Genomic DNA, 20,889 nt, shown 5'->3' with positions numbered 1-20,889 from the left:
ACCTAAAAGTGTGTCCTAGGTGATAGGAAAATAACTCATATTTCTTTTTTTTAATTTTAAAGATTAAAGGGTTTTTTTTAATCAATAGATTCTTTGTTTTTGACATTTGGTATTATTTTATATTACTTTCAGATGTACAGCATAGTGATTAGACATTTATATAATTTACGAAGTGATCCCCTTGACTAGTACCCACCTGACACTATACATAGTTATTACCATATTGACTACATCCCCATGACTCTTCCATAACTACCAATTTTTATTTTTTAATCCCTTCACCTTTTTCACCCTGCCCCCAACCCCCTCACGTCTATCACCCCGATGGATCTAGTACCCATCTGACATTATACATAGTTATTAAAATATTATTGACTATATTCCTTATGCTAGACCCTACATCCCCATGACTACTATGTAACAACCGATTTGTACTTAATTCCTGCCCGTTTTTCACCCACCCACCCGACTCCCCTCCCATCTGGCAACCATCAAAATGTTCTCTGTATTTATGAGTTTGTTTCTGTTTCATTTGTTTGTTTATTTTGTTCTTTAGATTCCACTTACAAGTAAAATCATATGACATTCATCTCTCGATGTCTGACTTACTACACTCAGCACAGCACCCTCTATGTCCATCCATGTTGTCTCAGATAGCAAGATTTCATTTTTTACAGCTGAGTAATACTCCGTTGTATATATATATACCATCTCCTTTTTATCCATTCATCCATTCAGGGACACATGTAGGCTGTCTCCACATCTCGGCTTATTAAATAATGCTGCAATGAACATATGGGTGCACTCTTTCCCTCAAAGTAGCGTTTGGGTTTCTTTGGATAAATACCCAGAAGTGGGGTTAGTGGGTCCTTCTTTGTGTCCTGTTATAGCCTTTGTTTTAAAGTCTATTTTGTCTGATAAAAGTATTGCTACCCCAGCGTTTTTGTTTCCATTTTCATGAAGTATCTTTTTCCATCCCCTTACTTCAGTCTGTGTGTGTCTTCCTACCTGAAGTTAGTCTCTTGTAGGCAGCATATGTAAGGGTCTTGTTATCCATTCAGCCATCCATCTTTTGATTGGAGTATTTAATCCATTTATATTGAAAGTAACTGTTGGTAGGTATGTAGTTATTGCCATTTTATTATTCATATTTTTTTTATTATTGTGTGTGTGTGTGTGTGTGTGTGTCTTAAAGAAGTCCCTGTAAGATTCCTTGTAATACTGGTTTGATGGTGATGAACTCCTTTTAGCTTTTTCTTACTTAGGAAGCTCTTTGTCTGTCAGTTCTAAATGATAGCTTTGCTGGTTGTAGGTCCTTGCTTTTCATCACTTTGAATATTTCCTGCCAATCCCTTCTGGCCTGCAAGGTTACTGTTGAGAAATCAGCTGATCTTCTTATATGAGCTCCCTTGTTCGAATATTTCCTGCCAATCCCTTCTGGCCTGCAAGGTTACTGTTGAGAAATCAGCTGATCTTCTTATATGAGCTCCCTTGTTCGTAACTAACTGCTTTTCTCTTGCTGCTTTTAAGATTCTTAAGATTCTTTCTTTGTGTTTAACCTTTGGCATTTTAATTTTGGTATGTCTTGGTATTGGCCTCTTTGGGTTCATCTTGTTTGGGACTCTCTGTGCTTCTTGGGCTTGTATATTCATGTCCTTCACCAGGTTAGGGAAGTTTTCCATCATTATTTCTTCTAATAGGTTTTCAACTCCTTGCTCTCTCTCTCTCTCCTCTTTCTGGTATACCTAGGATGCAAATGTTGCTATGTTTGATGTCCCAGAATCCTCTTAAACTCCTCATTTTTTTGGATTTTGTTTTTCTTTTTTGCAGTTCTGATTGGGTGTTTTCTGCTACCTTATCTTCTAAATCACTGATTTGATTCTCTGCTTCATCTCATCTACTATTGATTCCCTCTAATGTATTCTTCATTTCAGTTATTGTATTCTTTATTTCTGACTAGTTCTTTTTTACATTTTCTATCTCCATTTTTATGTTTCCTGTCTCATTGTTGAAGTTCTCCCTGAGATCACTGAGCATCCTTATAACCAGTGTTCTGAATTCTGCATTTAATAGATTGCTTGTGTCCATTTTGATTAGTTCTTTTTCTGGAGCTTTGTTCTGTTCTTTCATTTGGGACATATTTCTTTGTCTTCCCATTTTGGCTGCCTCCCTGTTTTTGTTTCGATGTATTAAGTAAGGCTGCTGTGTCTCCTGGTTTTAGTAGCGTGTCCTTATGTAGTAGGTGTCTTGGGGAGCCCAGTGGCACAGTCTCCCTCTTTACCTGAGACAGTGTTCCAGGTGTGTCCCTTGTGTGGGTTGTGTGTGTCCTCATGTTGTAGTTGAGCCTTGGTTGCTGTTTGCGTGTCAGTGGGAGGGATTGAGCCTTGGGCTGATTGGTTGTGAGGACCGGCCATGACCACAATGGAGGAGCTGTGGTGCAAAGGCTGACATTGTGGAGCAGGATTTGCTTCAGCAGGGCTCTGCTGCCTGCCCAGTGTGCCCTTTGTGTGTGTCATCCTTGAAGGCAGCCAGGTGATGCTCCAGCTGGGTCTGAAGCTGGCTACCGGGCATGCCAGCCCTGGGGTTTCCTGGGAGGGGCCCCGCCACAGGCCAGGTTCATCTGTAGTTTGTGCCCTGCCTGGGGCCACCTGGCATGAGCCACAAAGCAATCTGCAGATGGCTGCCACCGTGCTGGGCTTCAAGATGCCTCAAGAGGCCAGCCTGCCAACTGGGGCCAGATCTTGGTAGTGCCAGGCTTGGGGCTTCTCAGAAAGAGGTAAGGGACACAGTGAAGCCAGATGCTGCTTGTTTGGATTTTATGAGCCTTTGAGAGATTTTAGGAAAGACCACAGCATGAGCCAAGATAGGACGTTTGTATGGAAAAACCACTGGAAGTAGCTTGGGTGTGCCCAAAATTTGGGTTGGGTGGGCGAACGGTGTTAGCTAGGTTGATGGAGACTCAGATATGGCAGCCACCTGCTTCTGCACGCTAGGATAGGGGGAGGGCCCAACAAAGAAACAATGAATTCTGCAAGTACGTCTGTCTGGGAGAAAGCTAACCCTCTGGCCCTCCCCCGAAGCCAGACAATTCAGTTCCTCCCTGTTTGTCCCTGGCACCTTTTGAGCTGCTGCCCCAGCACTGGAGCTCAGAGCGAGTGAGTCCATCAGTGAGTAAGTCCATGTACGGGCCCTTTAAGAGCAGTGCCTGGGACTCCAGCCACCCTTCGTTTCACTCAGCCACAGTCTCCGCTGGTTTTCACAGCCAGGAGTTTTGGGGATTTCTCTCCCGGACTCTGAGACCTTGGGTTGGGAAGTCTGATGTGGGGCTTGGACCCCTCATTCCTCTGGTGGGGGCCTTCCCTAGCCGAGTTATCCCTCCTGATTCTTAATGGTGACACGTGGGTTTGGGACCAGCCCATTCACGTCTCGGCCCGTCTTACTAGTCTCGAGGTGGCTTCTTCTGTATGTCCTTAGTAATAGGACTTCAGTTCAGCTAGACTTCAGGTGCTTCTCAATGATGGTGGTTCTGTACCATGGTTAGCTGTAACTTTGATGTGGTCGTGAGAGGAGGTGAGCACAGTGTTTCCTCCTCTGCCATCTTGACCGCCCGTATTTCTCAGGGAGTTTACATTTTCTGTGATGAGCTGTCAGTGGGAGGGCTAGGTAGAGATGATTCAGCCAGTTCTCCCTTTGTGGAGGGAGAGAGTTCATGACTGAAGCTCTTTACCTTTCTCTGCAGTCACCCTCTTGATTCAGTAGTAGAGGTAAGAGAATCTGAGAGATGGGGTTTTCTAGCACTTTCTATCTGTTAGTGGTTGAGGCTGTAAGTAAAAGCCCATTGATTGGTGTTACAGTCAAACAAAGGACGTTCATCTTCCAAGGACTCGATCGTGTCTATGAGACGTGGGTGTCGTAGCTGACTTGACAGAGGGTTTCACGTGTCTGCATTCTCCCTAAGATTTCCCGCCTATAAAATGGGAATTATCCTTGTAACCTCTCAGCCTAACTAACCAAGATATGAATGGGAAAATAGCTCCTTTTGCACTGCAAAATAGAATTCCTTTTAATTCCAAACAATAAGGGGGAGTGTGTTCTTTCAGCAGACCTTGCTGTGCACACACACAGCTGCTGAATATCTGACGTGCCGTTCGCTGTCGGTCGGTCGGTGAAGGCCAGAACAGCCAACTCTGTTCTTTCCCAGGCCTGTTGTGGGAACCTGCCCTTCCAGGATTGTCCTGTTCCTGCCATACATATCCAGAACCGAAAACAAAGCCCGCTGCGCCCTCAGCTCAGCCCCTCCGAGCGCTGGGGGCAGCAGGCTGGGGTCCGGCACGCACAGGCTCCCTGATGTCGCTCGCCTGTCCCTTTCCAGCCCTCACTGGAGGGACAGTAGCCTGGGCCGCAGTGCTGGAGACCATCACCTGAGCTTGCTCAGAGACCCGGAGCACACTTTGGTTTCAGAGTAAGAGCCATTACTTTTCCACGACTGTCCTGTGTTTTGTAGTGTAGGAAACCCTAACTTCACATTCACCTCCTTTTCTCTTTTCCAGTCTTCTCCAGCCTCACTTCCCCGTCCTCTCTCCTTTACCCACGACTTGGTGGCAGAATCCCATGGCTCTGGGTTCCCCTGCCTGCCTCTGCTGCGCCAGGGACTGAATTCCCAGCAGCGATGTGCTTACTAAGGCCAGGGTCAGACTTGCCTGGAAAGAGGTTTCTGGTTCCTTTCACCTGCACCACGGCTGGTGCGGACCGGGGGATGGCCCTTTGGTCTGGAGCAGGGCTTCTCTCAGCACTGTTGACATTTGGGCTGGACCATTCTCTGTGTGGGGGCCATCCTGTGTCTCCACCCACTAGATGCTCATAGCATTTTCCTCTTCCCCCTTCCTCCCTCCTCTTCCCCCTTCCTCCGTTCCCACCTGAGAACCCCTCCTCTGGGAAATGGTTAGGGGAGGCAGTAACGACAGCATGTCATCCCCGTGTCTGTCTGCGTGACATCTAATAGGAATAAAACCTTCTTCTTCTTCTTCCCTGTCTCTCTCCCCCTCTCTCTCGGCCTTATCAGGCCTTGTCAGGCCTTGTCAGGATGTCATCATAAACTGAGGATGTATTTTGGTCTGTGGCAGCTACACTGTTCTCCTGCCGCCACTTTCCCACAGGGGCACGTGGGGACTTTGTGAGAGTCCCGCAGCAGGTGCTTTTGGAGGGCCGATTCTGAGTGACATCCTCAGACATTTACCTGGGGTGGGCACGCTCTGCTAACGGGGATGTCTGTATGCACCGCAACCCAGTCTCCGTCTTCATGCTGTTGGGGCGGGGACCACAGGGGACGGGCAGAGAAGCCGGACAGAGCACACAGTTTGCCTAATACCTTTCTAAGTGCCATCGCGCCCTGTGTTTTACCTTATTCTTGCAACAGCCTTTTGAAAGACACCGTTGAATGTCCCATCTTATAGATGAGGGAGTTGAGGGTCTGAGGGCTTTGTCGCTTCCCGTGTGCAAAGCACAGAACTGCTTAGTTATGTCTGGTGTCGTGTTAGCAGCTCTGAGTCCACTGGGAGTGCTCCACTAGCCTGTGCTTACATTGCTGCTTTGTAGTTCCTTGAACGTGTTCTGTGGTCTTCCCTGAATTTTCTAAATTGTATCTGGGCACTGGAATCATAGATGTTAGCACAGTGAAGGAAAGCAGTTACCAAAAATCTAAGTCTGAAAAAAAAATACGCAGCCTTGAACTTACTTGTTTTGTCATGCTATGGGGGTAATCTTTTGAGGCCCAACTGGATTTGGTGTACCAAACAGTTAGGGTCAGGATTCTAATGCCCTGCTTGAGCTCTTCATGGAATGATCTAAGCCACGTGGTTTTCTTCTGTCCTCATTTCTAGAGAATTCCAACATCCCTGAGAGGTGTTAAGGGGGGGGAGGGGAATGTGGCCATTCCTTTAGTTTGCCACATTTGTGGAATGCCCTCTCTGGGCCTAGGTGTACCTGGAATGCAGGTGTGAACGACATAGAGCTCGTTCCTCTTTTCATGAAATTGGGAGGGGGTGCTGGGTGATGTGGAACAAATAATTACAAAACGCGAAGTCCCCAGCGGGTCTGAGTAACACACAGTAGTTGAGGTTGACCAGGGTCCTCCTGAGATGGAGCCGTGGGAGAAGGCTGCACCGTGGAGGGAGATGTGAGAGCAAGTTCAGAAGGATGAGCAGAAGCTATGGCGACACCAGGACACTGGGAGAGCCTTGGTTTGTGTAGGAACTGGCAGACGTCCAGTGGGAAAGGGGACTTTCAGTGTGAGTGAATGTTGGGGACCAAACTAGAGACAATTCAGAGAGGGCCGTGGGTGGCAGTGACCACTACAGTGTTCCATGCTAGAGGGAATGGTGGCCTGGAGTTGGTTGATCATAGTGGGGAAAAGAGACTAGAGGTTTGCCACTACAGTGGATGTGTAGCATCACCCTGCGAGGTGACTTTTGGTGGCTGGTGGAACTGTTTACAGAGCTGCGGGAGTAACAGAATTGGAGGGTGATGAAGGGGCGGGCACCAGTAATTCCACTGCAGACGTGTTCCGTTTGAGATGCTTGTGGGATGTGCAGGTCGGGGTGTCAGGCAGACAGGGGAGCAAACCAGTCCAGAAACTGCTGTCTGTCTGGGAGTTTGGGAGCTGTGGTAACCAGCTTGCAGCAGGTGAACGAGATCGCTCAGGCGAAGAGCACAGGAAGAGAGAGCAGGTCACGGAGGAGCCAGCAAAGGGCACGGCGAGACAAGTCTGTCCCGCAGCTGAAAGGGGAGGGTGTTTGAAGCGGAGGAAATGATGCGGTCGAGGTGACTCACGTGAGGGCAGAAGAGTGTCACTGGAATGTGCAGTCAGCTCTGTGGGCACGTCATCGTCCGCTGAGAGTTCAGTGTGACCTGCCGTCACAGTGCTCTGTCGTCATCCTCTGGGACGCGCTGTGGGAGCTCTGAGCGGTGGGGCCCCTGTGGCAGGTGGGGTCAGCGTTGAGGGCATATACGTGTGTATTCTCAGTACAAGATTCAAAAGCAAACACCACATTTTCCTAAATTTTCAGGTGTATCTCATTGCACCTCTGTCTTTGGCCATTTTATTTGTAATTTCTTTCCTTTCTACAGATTTTTGAAGTTTGTTACAAATTTCACCATATAGTATTGTGATTCTAAGATGCACTTTTTTCAGCATATCTGAAATCAGGATGTTTTAGAAACAATCAAGTTTTAGATCTTATAATTTGAATTAATAAGAGTGATGTAACTATTAAACATATATTCAGTATACAGTTTTCCAGGACAGCTTACATGGACATAAAAATTTTAAAAATTACTTTAATTTTACTGACAAAGGAATAGGAGCAGGTTTTGGAGGGGGTGGGGTGGAGGCCTGTGGGGACCATCTCGAAGGAGGAGAAGCAGTTCCAGCGCAGTCCTCTGGAAGAGGAGACAGCCTGATTCCTGGTGACAGCGTCCCTCTGGCCTCATCTTTGGATTGGGTTTTCTGCTATTTTCACCAGAAAAAGTCCTAACACAGAGTGAAGGAGCGTTTGCAGGAAGGAGGCAAACTCAGCTGCCAGCGGGGACTGGTGTGGTCAGCGGGGTCATTGCTGGCCTACACCAGGCCCCAGTCCAGGGGGCTTTAGGGAGCATTGTTTTGAAATGGACACATCTTGGGCTTATCTAATTTGAGGTGTGGGGCCCCGGATATGGTCTTATACAAGGGTTATTTCTCATAGAAAGTTTGTATGTGTGACTTTTTTTTTTTTTGAGAACTATATTGTGGAGACTTCACTAGTCTTAAAGTTGTAACACAGATTTATCAGGAGTGCTGCTTATTTAAAATTGCTCATGCAAGTGGTATTAGGATTTGTTTCAGGTATGTGTCAGAGAATTGAAGTGGAAGCTTTGGATGAGGCTCCCAGGTTACTACTGATCCAGGTCTCTAAATGGAAGGAAAGTGTAACTGGTGCAGGGGATGGTTGCAGAATTGACTTCTGAGTTCTGCCAGAACAATGTAGCTGGGGCAGTGCTGCTGGCTTGTGGGTGGCAAGCTATCCGTCAGGGCCCTCCAGGGGTAACTGCACCTCAGAGTTAGTTCTGTCTGTTTCTCAAAGCATATCTGTGTCAGAGTGACTGGTGCCTGGGCCAGTGGTTTAGGAGCTCTTAGAGGAAGGGCGAGGAATCTGTGTTTCTGTGGCTCCTGTTTGTGAAACTTCAGTTTTCTTTCTTTCTCAGTTTTTCAATGTATGTCACTTAATTCCCTCTAAGGTAATTCAGGATAATTGCCAAATAGATGGGCTGATTCTTTCTCTTACACTGGAATGTGCGATTTTAAACAGCTCTGGTGACTGATGTAGAATATGTTTTCGAGAGCCACTGTCCACTGCAGGTGACTGACCTTATTTATATATGATTATGCCCATCTGCCCCACTGTGGGGTGGGCTTACTTTGTTGGTCTTTGTGTCACTTCCGTACTTTAGAAGGCTTCCCTGTTCTCCCCACCCCCTTGTTGGTCCTATTCTCTCATAATTTTCTGCCCCCTGTATCCAGTCTGTGATCACTAAGGGATCAAGACGTGAACTGATCGAGCAGGGTTAAGCCTGATATACCCAAGGGATTCTCTGCAGAGATGCTCCTGTTCCCATAGCTAGCCCTTCGCGTGTCCTTCCCAAACCAGGGATTTAAAATCACTGGTGGCTTCATAGTTCCCTTTACCCTAGGACTAAGGAGAGCGCTTCTGTCACTCATAGAAATGACATAAGTAGTCATTATGTCAGCTGTTCCACACGAGAGCTGCTTCTGTGGAAAACCACTCTGTGGCTATGAACTGTGCCTCAGTGATTGAATTAGAAAACATGGTTAAAAATTGGGAAGGAAGCATTTGTCCGTAATTATTAATAATCCAAGTGTTGGTATAATTTGGGGAGTTTACTTCTGTTACTTTCATTTTACTGCCTCCACCTGAGAAAATGTGTATGTAGAGCCTTTAAAGAATAACTTTTAGCCTAAAATTCTTATCAGTAGCTATATAAATCCTTTCTGTTGTTTAAACTCAGCCCCTTCTGTTTTGGCAATGTTTTTCAGCTGAGAAACATAACCTAAGCACAAAATACGATAGGTTACAAATATCAGGAAACTATAAATTGAGAAAATTTAACAATCCTTTGATATCTGTAGGTGTTGCAAGTACTCAGTCAAGGTCATTGAACTTTCCAACGTGGGTTTCCAACCACCAATGTTTATTCTAAAGTATGATTAGTATAGCCCTTTTTTCAGTGAAACCTTCTAGGTAGAAAGAGGCATTAATTATCAACAGAGGCATTCAGCTCTTTCACTTCATGTAAAGTAGATATCCAGTAGGAAGGTTCTTAGTGTCTAAACAAGCCGTGCTGCATACCTACCAGCAACTGGCATGGGAACGTGTGCCTGCCTGTTAGCGTCACATACTGGCGGTATTTACCGGGTGTTTCTGAGAGATGAAATGACCGTTAGAACTCGATGGATAGTACATTTAATGGGTCTGGATGGGGACAGTGGTAGCTACCAAAGATGTAAACACAGTGCTTTAGTGTATCTGAAGAATCAGGAATCACAGCAGTCTTTTCACAGCTCCAGTCACCCAAACTTCTTTTTACCTTTTCCACAATCATCTGAAATGGCCCTAAGCCTCAAGTCACCAAAACCAATTTGTACGTCAAATGGTTAAGTTACCAAGTTAACAAAAATTTATAATAAATATTCTTAAAGAATGTTTTTATATATTGAAAATTTTTAGTAAAAATTTTTAGTAAATTGGTAATTCTTGTGAATTGGTCATTTGGTCAGTGGGTCTGATATTGTTTAAGACCCCTTAACTCAGTTGAGACCTGCTTGGCTGTTGGAATAGATCCAGCTCCTTCTACCTTGTAGGGTATTTTTGTGCAGGAACAGGGCAGAGAGTCGGGGTTCTGTCTAGTTGTCAGTCCTACCTTTGCCTTCCAGCTCACCGGTGGAGTTTTCTTTCTTAGCCATTTGTTTTCCACTGACTTGGAGGATTACTTAGAAATCATTTTGGTCTAACTTAAAATAATATTGTTATTTTCCTATTGAGTTTAAATCTTAAATTGTAAGGTAATCTCATTTTTAAAAAATCAGTAAACCCCAAGCAAAAAGAAGCAACATTATTTTATCCATCCTCTTTCTTACCAGTTGATCTTTATCATTTCAAAGGTGGTTATCACTTCTTCCCAGTTCGATAGCTGTGTGCATTTAATGAGCATTTTCTTTATTTTATGACTCCAAAGCTTTGTGTACCTAGCTGTTCTAGGGCCTTTCTGGGGGAATCAGAACAAGCAAATGTTGCAGAGCCGTCCCTGGTCCCACCTGGAGTTACTGCCTTTGGTGTCATTTTCTGTCTTTAACTGGAGCTTGGGGAGAAGTAAAGTTTCCAGCTGGGCCAAGGGAAGTATGTCTGAGGAGAGTGGGTCTTGACCCCATTGGTTACATAGAATTTGGGGCCAGGTTGATCTGAAGGTATCCCAGCCCGACATGCATTTGGGGCAGTGGTTGTCTGACAGGGGGAAGCACTTTCACCCCCCATTCTGCCTTGGTCAGTTCTGTTTCTTAATTGTTTGCACTTAAGCCTTTGCAGGCATAATAACCTGTTCTTGGACACTTAATGGAAAATAACTTATTTTTCTAGGAAGAGTGCTCGGTTAAACTTTATTATATGTGCTACTGTGCACATCTGATTATATCGTTAAGATAGAATACAGGGTATGCAGTCAAATGGGGTTGGCGCTGATTATTCAGACCTATGTAACAATAGCAATCCGAATAAAAATACATGGTAGATACCTTAAAAAAATACTAGAGTAAATATAAAAGATTTGCTGTTCAAGTTGTTCGATAGACTGTGGTAAATGATGGTTGAGTTGTGGTGACAATTGATACATGTAAAGAGCATGTGGCTCAATCTAGCAAAGACTGGAATGAGGTGAGCAGGTTGTCCCTCTGTTGCCACCGTGTCAGCGTGCCTCGTGTTCACCTGCTGTTACTCGTGACTCAAAATGCTAACATGCAGGGGGAGCCACAGTTGAACCAGTGTGACTCCCACACCATGCTAGCCAACCTCCTTCCATGCTTAGAAATTGCATGTGAGCTAAGTCGAGTTCCAGAAAGGCATGTTGCATATCCCTGAAGGCTTTTGATGGGTACTGTTCTAGTACCTTCCAACAAAAGCCGCGTGCTAGCTCACCAGGATTACGTGATGCTCTTCAGGCTCAGGTTATCATTCTGTCCTCTGACAGCAGAAAATTGTGTCTTACTATTTTGATTTGCAATTTCTTGATTACTGGTAAAAATTATGTTTAGAGACATACATGGTTTTCTTTTTGTTTTGTTTTTTGTTTATTTGTTTGTTTGTTTTTGAGTTTAGTTCCTGTCCTTCTGAGAGTCTAACAGAAAAACTCGGGTGGAGCAGGTGCTTTAGCAGTGGAGTCCCCACCCTTAACCTCTCTGCCACCCACCTTGACAGAGACCTGGTCACCTTTCCGCCACCACCGAGTGCACCACCTGAACAGGGTGCACCCCAGTTACTTCTCCTGTAGGGTGGGGCTGGGGGTTGGGTATTAAATGAGCACTGAACACAGAGCCTGACGCGAAGTACTTGAGAAATAAAGACTGGCGGAGATGAGGAGAGGAAATAATACCTGCATTATTATTTGCTATGTCCTGTGTGTTCGGTATTTTTTCCTAGTTTGTTGATTGCCCTTTCATTTGTTTCTCGCAGTTTGGGTCCTGGAGGGAGTGTAAGCTCGCTGTAGTCTGGCCTCTTGCACTTCTCTTTATGGCACGGCCCACCACTGCATCAGAATCACCTGTGGGCCTTTCGCTCTTGAATGTTTTGTCTTATTTTCACTGTAAAACTCCATGCATGTTCATTTTGGAAAATCTGGAAAAAGTATATAAAGCTAGAAATAGTAACACTCCCCCCTATGGAACTTTAAGGAAGAGAACTGCTTCTGGCTCCACCCCAGATTTTGGAATCGTAGTCTCTGGAGGGAGGAATGGGGAATCAGTGTTTGAAGAGGTCTCACTGGGGATTGGTTAGGAACCACTGCTTTGTATTTTTTTGATGAAGGCGGTAAAGGACTTCATCTTAATTACCTTCTTCTGCCTTTACGATTTTATTTTTTATCTTTGATTTTTCATTGTTTTCTATCGATGCTTCTGATTCCCCCCACCACCACCACCACAACCCCCCCAAAGTGGAATGTTTTTTGGTTGTAAAAATTGTTGTAAAACATTCAAGCAATACATAATTTTAAACATGATCCCATCCCTGCCCAGAGATAACCACCAGAAAATCTGTAGGTTTTTGTAAGAACAGATACAAACATACAAGGTTAAGCTTTTCATGAAAGCATAATGGTCTAATGTGTTATTATAACAATCATTTTATTATATCTCAAAATATTTTGTAGGTTAAGAATCTGGTCAGGTCTTGGTTGGGCCATTCTTTTGGTCCACATAGCTTTGACTGGAGTCACTGAGGGCTGCCTTATTTTTCATGGCTGCATATTATTTCATTAGGTCAATAGCCACAATTCGTTTAATTAGTCTACCTTTGAAAGGCAGTAAGGAGTTTTCCACTTTTCATTCGTTAAATCAGGTGTGATGCCTGTCTTTGCACATACATTTTAGCCAGTTCAGTTGCTTCCCTAATAATAACTCATAGGGAGTGGAACTACTGAATCAAAAGAAATGCACATTTTTCTATTCGTTACCTGTTGCTTTCCAAAGTCATACTAAATTGCATTATCACCAGAGTACCTGAGAATTGCTGTTTCTCTGTATCCTCAACAATACCAGTTATTATTACCTTTTTGTCGTGGTCATATTGATAGGTAAAAAATGCCTCTGTTTTAATTTCATTTCTTTGATGATTAGTTAGATCAAACTTTTAAAAGTAGCTTTTATTGAGATGTAATTTATATATGGTATAATTTCCCTCTTGAGAGTATACAGTTCAGTGGTACTTAGTGTATTGTACAACTATCACCATAGTCGATATTAGAGCGTTTTCATCACCCCAAAAAGAAAGCCTGTACCATTAGCAGTTACACCCTATTCTCCCTGATCCCTCAGCTGGAGGCAACTACTAATCTATTTTCTGCCCCTATGGATTTATCTATTCTGGACATTTCATAGAAATGCAATCATACAATATGTGGTCTTTTGTGACTGGCTGTTTTCACTTAGCATAATGTTTTCAAAGTTGATCTGTGTTGTATAATACTCCATTTAGGGTAAATCACGTTATATTTTTCCATTCATCAGTTGATCGGCATTTGAATTGTTTCCATTTTTTGGCTATTATGAATAATGCTGCTACAAACATTGTGTACACGTTTTTGTGTGAACATATGTTTTCAGTTCTCTTGGGTATATGAGTATACTTAGGAGGGGAATTGCTGAGTCATATGGTAACTCTATTTAACTTTTTGATGAACTGCCAGACTTTTCCAAAGTGGCTGCTCCATTTGACATTCTAGTAGTGTATGGGGGTTCCAATTTTTCCATGTGCTTGTTACACTGCCTGGGGTTTTTTTTATTGTAGCCATTCTGGTGGGTGTGAAGTGGTATCTCATTGTGGTTCTGATTTGCATTTTCCTCATATCTAATGGTGTTGAGCATATTTTCATTTGCTAATTGACCAGTTGTATTCTTTTGGGGGAAATGTCTATTTGTATCCTTTGTCCATTTTTAATTAGGTTATTTGTCTTTTTATCATTGAGTTGTGGAGTTCTTTGTATGTTTTAGATACAAGTCCCTTATCACATCTATGATTTGCAAATATTTTCTCCTATTGTTTGGTTTGTCTTTCACTTTCTTCATAGTGTCCTTTGAAGCCTAACAGTTTTTTATTTTAATGACGTTCAATTTATCTTTTTTGTTGTTTGTGCTTTTGATGACATATCTAAGAATTTATTTCCTAGTCCAAGATCATGAAGAGTTACTGCTGTGGTTTTTTGCCTAAAAGTTTTGTAGTTGTTAGCTTTCACATTTGGGTCTTTTATTCATTTTGAGTTAATTTTTGAGTATGACGTGAAGAAGGGGTTTACCTTCATTCTTTTACATGGATATTCAGTTGTCCTATCCTTTTCCTCATCGTTAGTTGAAAAGACTATTCTCTTTGTTGAGTTGTCTTGGCACCAAGGTATTGAACATTTTAAGTGTCACACATAACCTTTTTGGAAAACAATTTGGCAACATATATCAGGAGGTTTAAGAATGGTCCTGACTTTTGACGCACTATTTCCACTTACCAAAAACAACCAATTTTTCCCTCAGTTTTTCAGTTTTTCAACTTTAATCTTATGTTTTTATATTGTTTTTCTTATCCTCATTTTAAAAATATTCTTTACTTTTTCTAGCACTCTTATCGATTTTAATCTATTTTTATTCATTCTAATTCATCTGGAATTTATTTTTATATTTTAAGGTGATATAAAGATCAATTAATGTATATGTATCTTTTCCAGACTTCTTAAATCTATAGCTTTATAGTTTCGGTATTTGGCAAGAGCGATTTCTCCCTTTATTCTTACTGATTTTCAAATTTTTCTTGTCTATACAAAAAACAAACAAAATTGCATAAAATGTATGCATTACTGTTAGGGGAATTTACAACACCAGTTTTTGTTCTGTATTTTTAAAGGGAGATTCTTGTCTAAGCACTTTCCTTCCCTTCTCAGTGCCTGCCTGGGCAGTGGGGACTGCAGGCAAGTTGGGGGAATATGAGGGTGCTTCTGATATAGATTTCAGGCCACTTGCAGTTCCTACAACCCTTCCATCTCATTGAGCAATAGTCTGAGAAGGAGGAAGTTAAATGCGTCCTGTGTTTGTAAGCACTTTGTAAACTGGACCAAGTTCTGTACACGTATGTGGCTTTATATGAGGAGGGCCAAACATAGGGACATGAGACATGTCTTTTGTTCCATTTTGCTGTTGATTCAGCGTCACCCTCCAGTTTACTTTTGAGACATATGTAAACAACGTGTAGAGCTCATTAAGCATCTACAGATAGATAATAGACCACGTTTTGAATGTGCTGTATAGTTTCCAACCGTGCTATTTCTACATGTTGAGGTTTCAACATACCGTCAGGTATAGTTCAAAAGATGCTAAGAACATCCCAAATGAGAAACAATGTGTTAACCTTTAATAACTTAAAAATAATCTGTTTATAATTTAATTGTAAGATTAGGACTTTTTACCTGACTCTTAAAGTACGATTGATTGATTGATTGATTGATCTTTTTGTATATAGCATTTCTGTATTTTGAGAAACAACAGGAGGAAACTGGCTTGGTCTCCTTAGGTCAGTGTCGTGCAAAAGTAAAGGGAGAGGTTGGCAGTCAGTACGTGAAGAACCTTAAAAACAATAACCAGGTGCAGGGTGTGAGCCTTAATTGGGTCCCGATGTGTGAAAACCAGCTGTAAAAGACATGTAGACAACTGGAGAGATTTGTATGTGGACTAGGTATTAGCGGATATTAAAGGTTTGTCGCTCATTTTGTTAGGTGTGATAATGGTATCCTTTCCTCTCTGCTTTTCTGTTTGAAATTTTCATAACTGCAAAAGAAAGAGACCCAAACAAGAATCATCTTACATTACTCACATTCTTCTGTTATGGCCATTCCTGTTCATTTCTGGTTGGACTTTCTAGTCTATGGGAATACGCTGATCAAGGAGACTTTTCACATCGATAACTGAATGCTGCGGAAGGCATAGTCAGAAGCTATTTGTTTGTTGAAACTTTATTTTAAATTGCGAGAAAAGGTGGGAGGGAGGTTACAGTTTATGCTCAGCAATGGGAGATTGTATAAATGAATGTATAGCCATACATTCATTACAAATCATGCTGTCATACTGTATGAGACAACCCAATGGTGTGGGACAGAATCTGGAGTAAATACCACGCCAAATATAAATATTTGTCACATATATGATAGAAGACAGTGGATAATGGTTCATACATATGCATATACATAGTAGGAAAAAAGACTGGAAGAAGAAAAACCTATCAACACTTTAGTAGTGGACTCCCGGATACTGAGATATCAGGTGTTAGTTATTTCCTTAGTAGTTCTGTTGCTTTCCGAATTGTCTCCAGTGTGTACATATACTTTTATAATCAGGGAAGATAATCATAGGGAAAGAGGCTTTTTCTCTAAGGAGCTAAGTCCTGGTCCCCCTCTGAGCTAGGACTCTGAGCTAGGACTCTGCTTTTGCTCAGGACCATAGTTCAGCTTCCTGAGCCCAGTGGCCATGCAGCTTTTCTACACGCTTGTTTTCTGAGTTCTGTTTCAAAACAGAAAACCCTATCACTTTTTAAAAATGAGCTTTGGTTCATTAAGAAATATTTTATATTTGTTTTTTATCCTGATTGCAAGAATGTAGTTTTGATTCTTAATTTGAAGAGTCGGAGTGATGGTATGTTTTAGGGGAGGCAGTGAATGTTGTGAAATCAAGCTTGGAGAGCTAGTCTCAGAACCTTAGAGTTTGTCTGAAGAATGTTGGTAGATTATAAAGAGGAAGAAGATTCCAAAGGTCACCTTTGCCATTTTCTTTGCAGTTAAGTGGAATAGTCAGTCTGACTTGTTATTTTCAAAGGATGAAAGCAACTAAACTCTATTTCTGTATCTTTAGCAGATCATCAAATACTTTTTGAAAATACTGTCAGATGTCTGAGTGGAAATTTTAATGGAAGGAAAAGCATTTCATAAGCATTAGCAATTGTGCTAGGTGGTCATATTAAAGATAAGTGTTGTATTATCCTTTAAGGAGAGGCAATGAATACTGCAAGTATTGTCCTTCTGGTCACAAGATTGTGAATGAATCCAAAGGGCGGCTCCGATTCTTTGCTGCATCGGATATTTTTCCATTAAGTTGAACCATACGAAATTGCCAATGTTTGGCCATTTAGGCCTACAGAAACAAGTTCCATATGGTTTAACCTAAGATAATACACAGCTTTTCCTGCACAAGTATATATTGTGGAGTGAGTTGGGTTTTGGTTACTGCAGTTAAGAAAAAGCGCCATTGTGCTCGCTTCGGCAGCGCATACACTAAAATTGGAACAATACAGAGAAGATTAGCATGGCCCCTGCACAAGGACATTGCACACATTTGTAGGGGGAAAAAGAAGAAGCATCTATACTACAACAACAACAAAGAGTGAGCATCATTTTTGCTCTAAGATTATCATGCGCAGGTGAAGTTGAATCAGCCTTGCTTCTCAGTTGGTTTATTTCTTTGCTTCTTTATCTTCCTTAAAGTCTCTGAGGAATGAAAGCAAACCATACATACCAGCTGCCCTCTCTCTGTGGCCAATATTATGCATCAGCTTTAACATTAGTTTGAAAAATAATTAATGAACATGAATTGGAACTCTAAAACTTATTAAAATGTTTATTAATTTGTTTTATTTTAGTCTCAGATGCAAACATCAGTGGGAATTGTACCCACACAAGCAATTGCAACGGGCCCCACTGCAGATCCTGAAAAACGCAAACTGATACAGCAGCAGCTGGTTCTACTGCTTCACGCTCATAAATGTCAGAGACGAGAACAAGCAAACGGAGAGGTTCGGGCCTGCTCTCTCCCACATTGTCGAACCATGAAAAATGTTTTGAATCACATGACACATTGTCAGGCTGGGAAAGCCTGTCAAGGTAAGTGCCATTTTCTGAAATCCTATTGGCAGAGCTTAGGATGAAATTTGTCGTTGTACTTCTTAGGCAGCTTTCTTGTTAATAAGGTTTCTACAGCCTGCGTCTCCACAGACCATCCAGTCAGATGCCACTGGAACACTTACCTACTGAGGAGAAAGGCAATTTTCTTTTATAATAATATTCTGTGACTTTCTACTGGATGAGGCTGTCCCTGTATTTGTTCCTTTCCTCCTTCCTCTGTCGTGGAAGACATTTGTCACTTCTTGAGCACTGTTTTCATCATCAGTGTCTAGACCACAGTTTTCTTTTGGGCAACGTAGCTAACACATGCACGCACGCACCCTTCCCTCGACCCGGAGCATCTGCATCTGTCTTGCAGTTGTGTCTTGTGTTCAAACTGCCGGGACCTATGGCCTGTTCCTCCATACTTTTGTCTTGAGGCTGATCAGATCCCAGGGAACTTGTCCTGGGTGACATCCGTGACACGGGGAGCTGTGTACTGCATCGTCTCTGCCACCTCCTTCCTTCCCCCCAAGGAGGGGCTGAATCAGGCACATCACGTGCCCCCCATTTCCCTCTTCTATGGCACACCCCTCAGTTCTGAAGAAAGTGTTTCTTACTAACGACTATACTTTCCTTTCATCTTTATCCTCTTTCCTGCTCTTCTTTCTTGTGCTCCTAAATCTTGGGGTAGAATCTCTCCCTGATCTCCCTCTCTCCCTTTGTGACATTTGTGACAAAGCCTAACCCTGATCCTGATGGAGAAGCCGAGGAGGGTTATGCTAGATCTTTAGAGAGAAATCGCAATGCCTTAGGATGGGAGTGAAGATATAGACTGAGAGTGACCAGGTTTAAGTTCTCTCTCAAGTACCTTGAAAAGGGCCTGGGGTCCCCTTCAGAAGTTCCATAGCCTCCTCATTTGCTTTTCTATCTGTTTCTTCAACTATAGTTTTGAGATGATTTCATCCTTAAAGATAATGTAAAATTTTTATGTTAAATAGTGACATTACAGAATGATTTGTTCTACCTTTCATTCCAGTTGTCCAGTACTTCAGGTCAATATAGGTTTTGTTTTGTTTTGTTTTTGTTGTGTGGGCTGAACCTTAATCACCATCATTCATAACATTGCTTCTATGGGAAGTTTTTGTTTGCAATTCTCAACAGTCGACTTACAAACTTTTTGGAAAACAGCCAGTTTGTAAGTTGAGGACTGTCTGTACTGTGTTATGGTTACACTTGTTACCATTTTCTTATGGAATCTGGCATTATAATTTAGGTATAATTGAAAGTGTGACGATTTGGATAGAAAAATAACATCTCGTTGTTTTTCTGGTCATAGTTGCCCATTGTGCATCTTCACGACAAATCATCTCTCATTGGAAGAACTGCACACGACATGACTGTCCTGTTTGCCTCCCTTTGAAAAATGCCAGTGACAAGCGAAACCAACAAAGTAAGTGAGCATTGGGGGTAGAGAAGCTTGGAGATGAGAAAATAAGCTATTTCCAAAGAGAATGCAAAGCGTAGGTAGGGAGCAGGGCAGAAATTACTAACCACAAAATATAGTGGCGAGTGGAGACATAAGTGACAAAGGATGAAGCCGAGCTTAGCGAGTAGACAGATTGTCAGTGTCCTCAGTGGACATGGTCATTTGGGAATTTCATTCCCTGCCCCACCCTGTAGCCCCCACCCCCTGCACTCTGGAATTGGCCACAGTGGGGCAGTGTGAGAGAGAGGAGGGTCACCAACACAATGACTCTTCTGGTTCTTGACAGATACTCAGTATCTGAGGATTTGAATATCATGTCACTATAATTACAGCGATTTTTGGGGCCGGGGCGGGGAAAACAAGGGACGCTTCTTTTGGAATTGGAAACCCCTTATCCTAAAGTAAGTTTAGGAACTGTGTCCTAGACAAGTCAGTCAGGCCAGGTCAGTATAGAATCCCACATGGAGACATTTGAGAGGTTTTCCTCCTCCTTGGAGCTGCAGTCCCCAGACCTATTTGCATAACTAACAATTTATTCAGCACAGATTAAGAGTGTTTGCCCAGACTGGCCACATCGGATCATTCCCATTGTTTTGTCGTCTTCGAGTCTGTGTAGCACTCAGCTGACCGGTTAAGCAGTGTGATCCCTGCCCAGAGGGCCGGTGTGTGGCTCTCAGGGGTTCCCTGTAGCCATCAGAACGACGAAAGGATGAGCATCTCTTCCCAGTTTCAAGTCCTCTCCTGTCATTTCAGAAGTAGAACTGTGGTCTTTGGGGGTGTCCCTCCGTTTAGACAGAAGGATGTGCCCTCAGTCTCCTGTCCCCCTCTGGCTTCCAGCACAGCGCAGTCTTGCTCACCTTCCTCCCCCGTGTGTCTGTGCCCTCTTGCTACCCATTCCTGTTTGTGTTCATTACTCTCGTTCTTCTTGATCATCTTCCTCAAGATGCCACTGCTGCCTGGAGAATGTATGCCACTTTTCTTTCTGGTTGTTTCCGAGTGGCACAGGGAAAGACGGAAAAACACGTTGTTCCTACGAGTGTCAGGGAGCGGAGAAACGGTGATAGCCTACGTGCTTTCTCTTTAAGTCCAGCGAGCCGACTCCGCAAAACTGTGTCACATAGAAGAGACATTCTGGGCTCATGGGCTTGTATTCATTCCTCCCTCCTTCTGTACAGGAGTCTTACTAAGTTGCCTTTAAAAGTCACTTTCCAAAATCAGTTAAATTATTCTTTGACCAAAGTTTGAATTAATACACAGTATTCCAGGACATCTCTTATGTAGAGTGATGGTCTAGGAATCTGGGTCTTCTAGAAAACAGGTAACTTGGGACAGTAGTTAGAGTGGAATACAGTCTGTTTTTCCTCCAACTTAGTATAAAACTGTTTGTTTGTTTTTTTAACTAGTATATTGTGATGGTTACAATTTCTTGTGTTTTAGGATGCATTTCAGTAATAGGCTTTTGAAGTGCTAAAATATTCAGTGTCGAGTTTGTAGTTGTACAGTATTAATTCCAAGAATAATGAGTTACTGCTTCATTCTGAACTTTTAATTTGGGACCTTTTGTTTTTAGAATGTGTTGCCATGACAATTATAAACTTTTGTGATTTCTCTTTTTAAGAAACACTGTGGTTTTTGTTTAAAAAAGAAAAGAAACGTATGTGGTTTTTTGTGTTTTT

At 42.7% G+C, this 20,889-nt stretch overlaps 1 protein-coding gene and 1 non-coding gene across 3 annotated transcripts in view; both read left to right on the top strand.

The window, feature by feature from the left end:
• The window catches only part of CREBBP (CREB binding protein), a 126,999-nt gene that overhangs the window by 53,695 nt on the left and 52,415 nt on the right, over positions 1-20,889 (top strand). The window contains exons 4-5 of one of the 2 annotated variants that reach the window (XM_033101139.1): positions 17,484-17,724; positions 19,064-19,177. In XM_033101139.1, the coding sequence (XP_032957030.1) occupies positions 17,484-17,724; positions 19,064-19,177 (355 nt within the window). The remainder of the gene's footprint in view (positions 1-17,483; positions 17,725-19,063; positions 19,178-20,889) is intronic. The other variant, XM_033101140.1, reaches the window with a different exon arrangement.
• Positions 17,095-17,206, top strand: LOC117019898 (U6 spliceosomal RNA). Its single transcript, XR_004422583.1, has one exon. It is a non-coding gene; the product is annotated as a U6 spliceosomal RNA (small nuclear RNA).

The sequence above is a fragment of the Rhinolophus ferrumequinum genome (genome assembly GCF_004115265.2).
Source record: "Rhinolophus ferrumequinum isolate MPI-CBG mRhiFer1 chromosome 15 unlocalized genomic scaffold, mRhiFer1_v1.p scaffold_54_arrow_ctg1_1, whole genome shotgun sequence".
In the NCBI taxonomy this organism is placed as follows: Eukaryota; Metazoa; Chordata; class Mammalia; order Chiroptera; family Rhinolophidae; genus Rhinolophus; species Rhinolophus ferrumequinum.
Note: the sequence above shows the minus strand (reverse complement) of the source record. Positions and strands in the feature narration are given on the sequence as shown.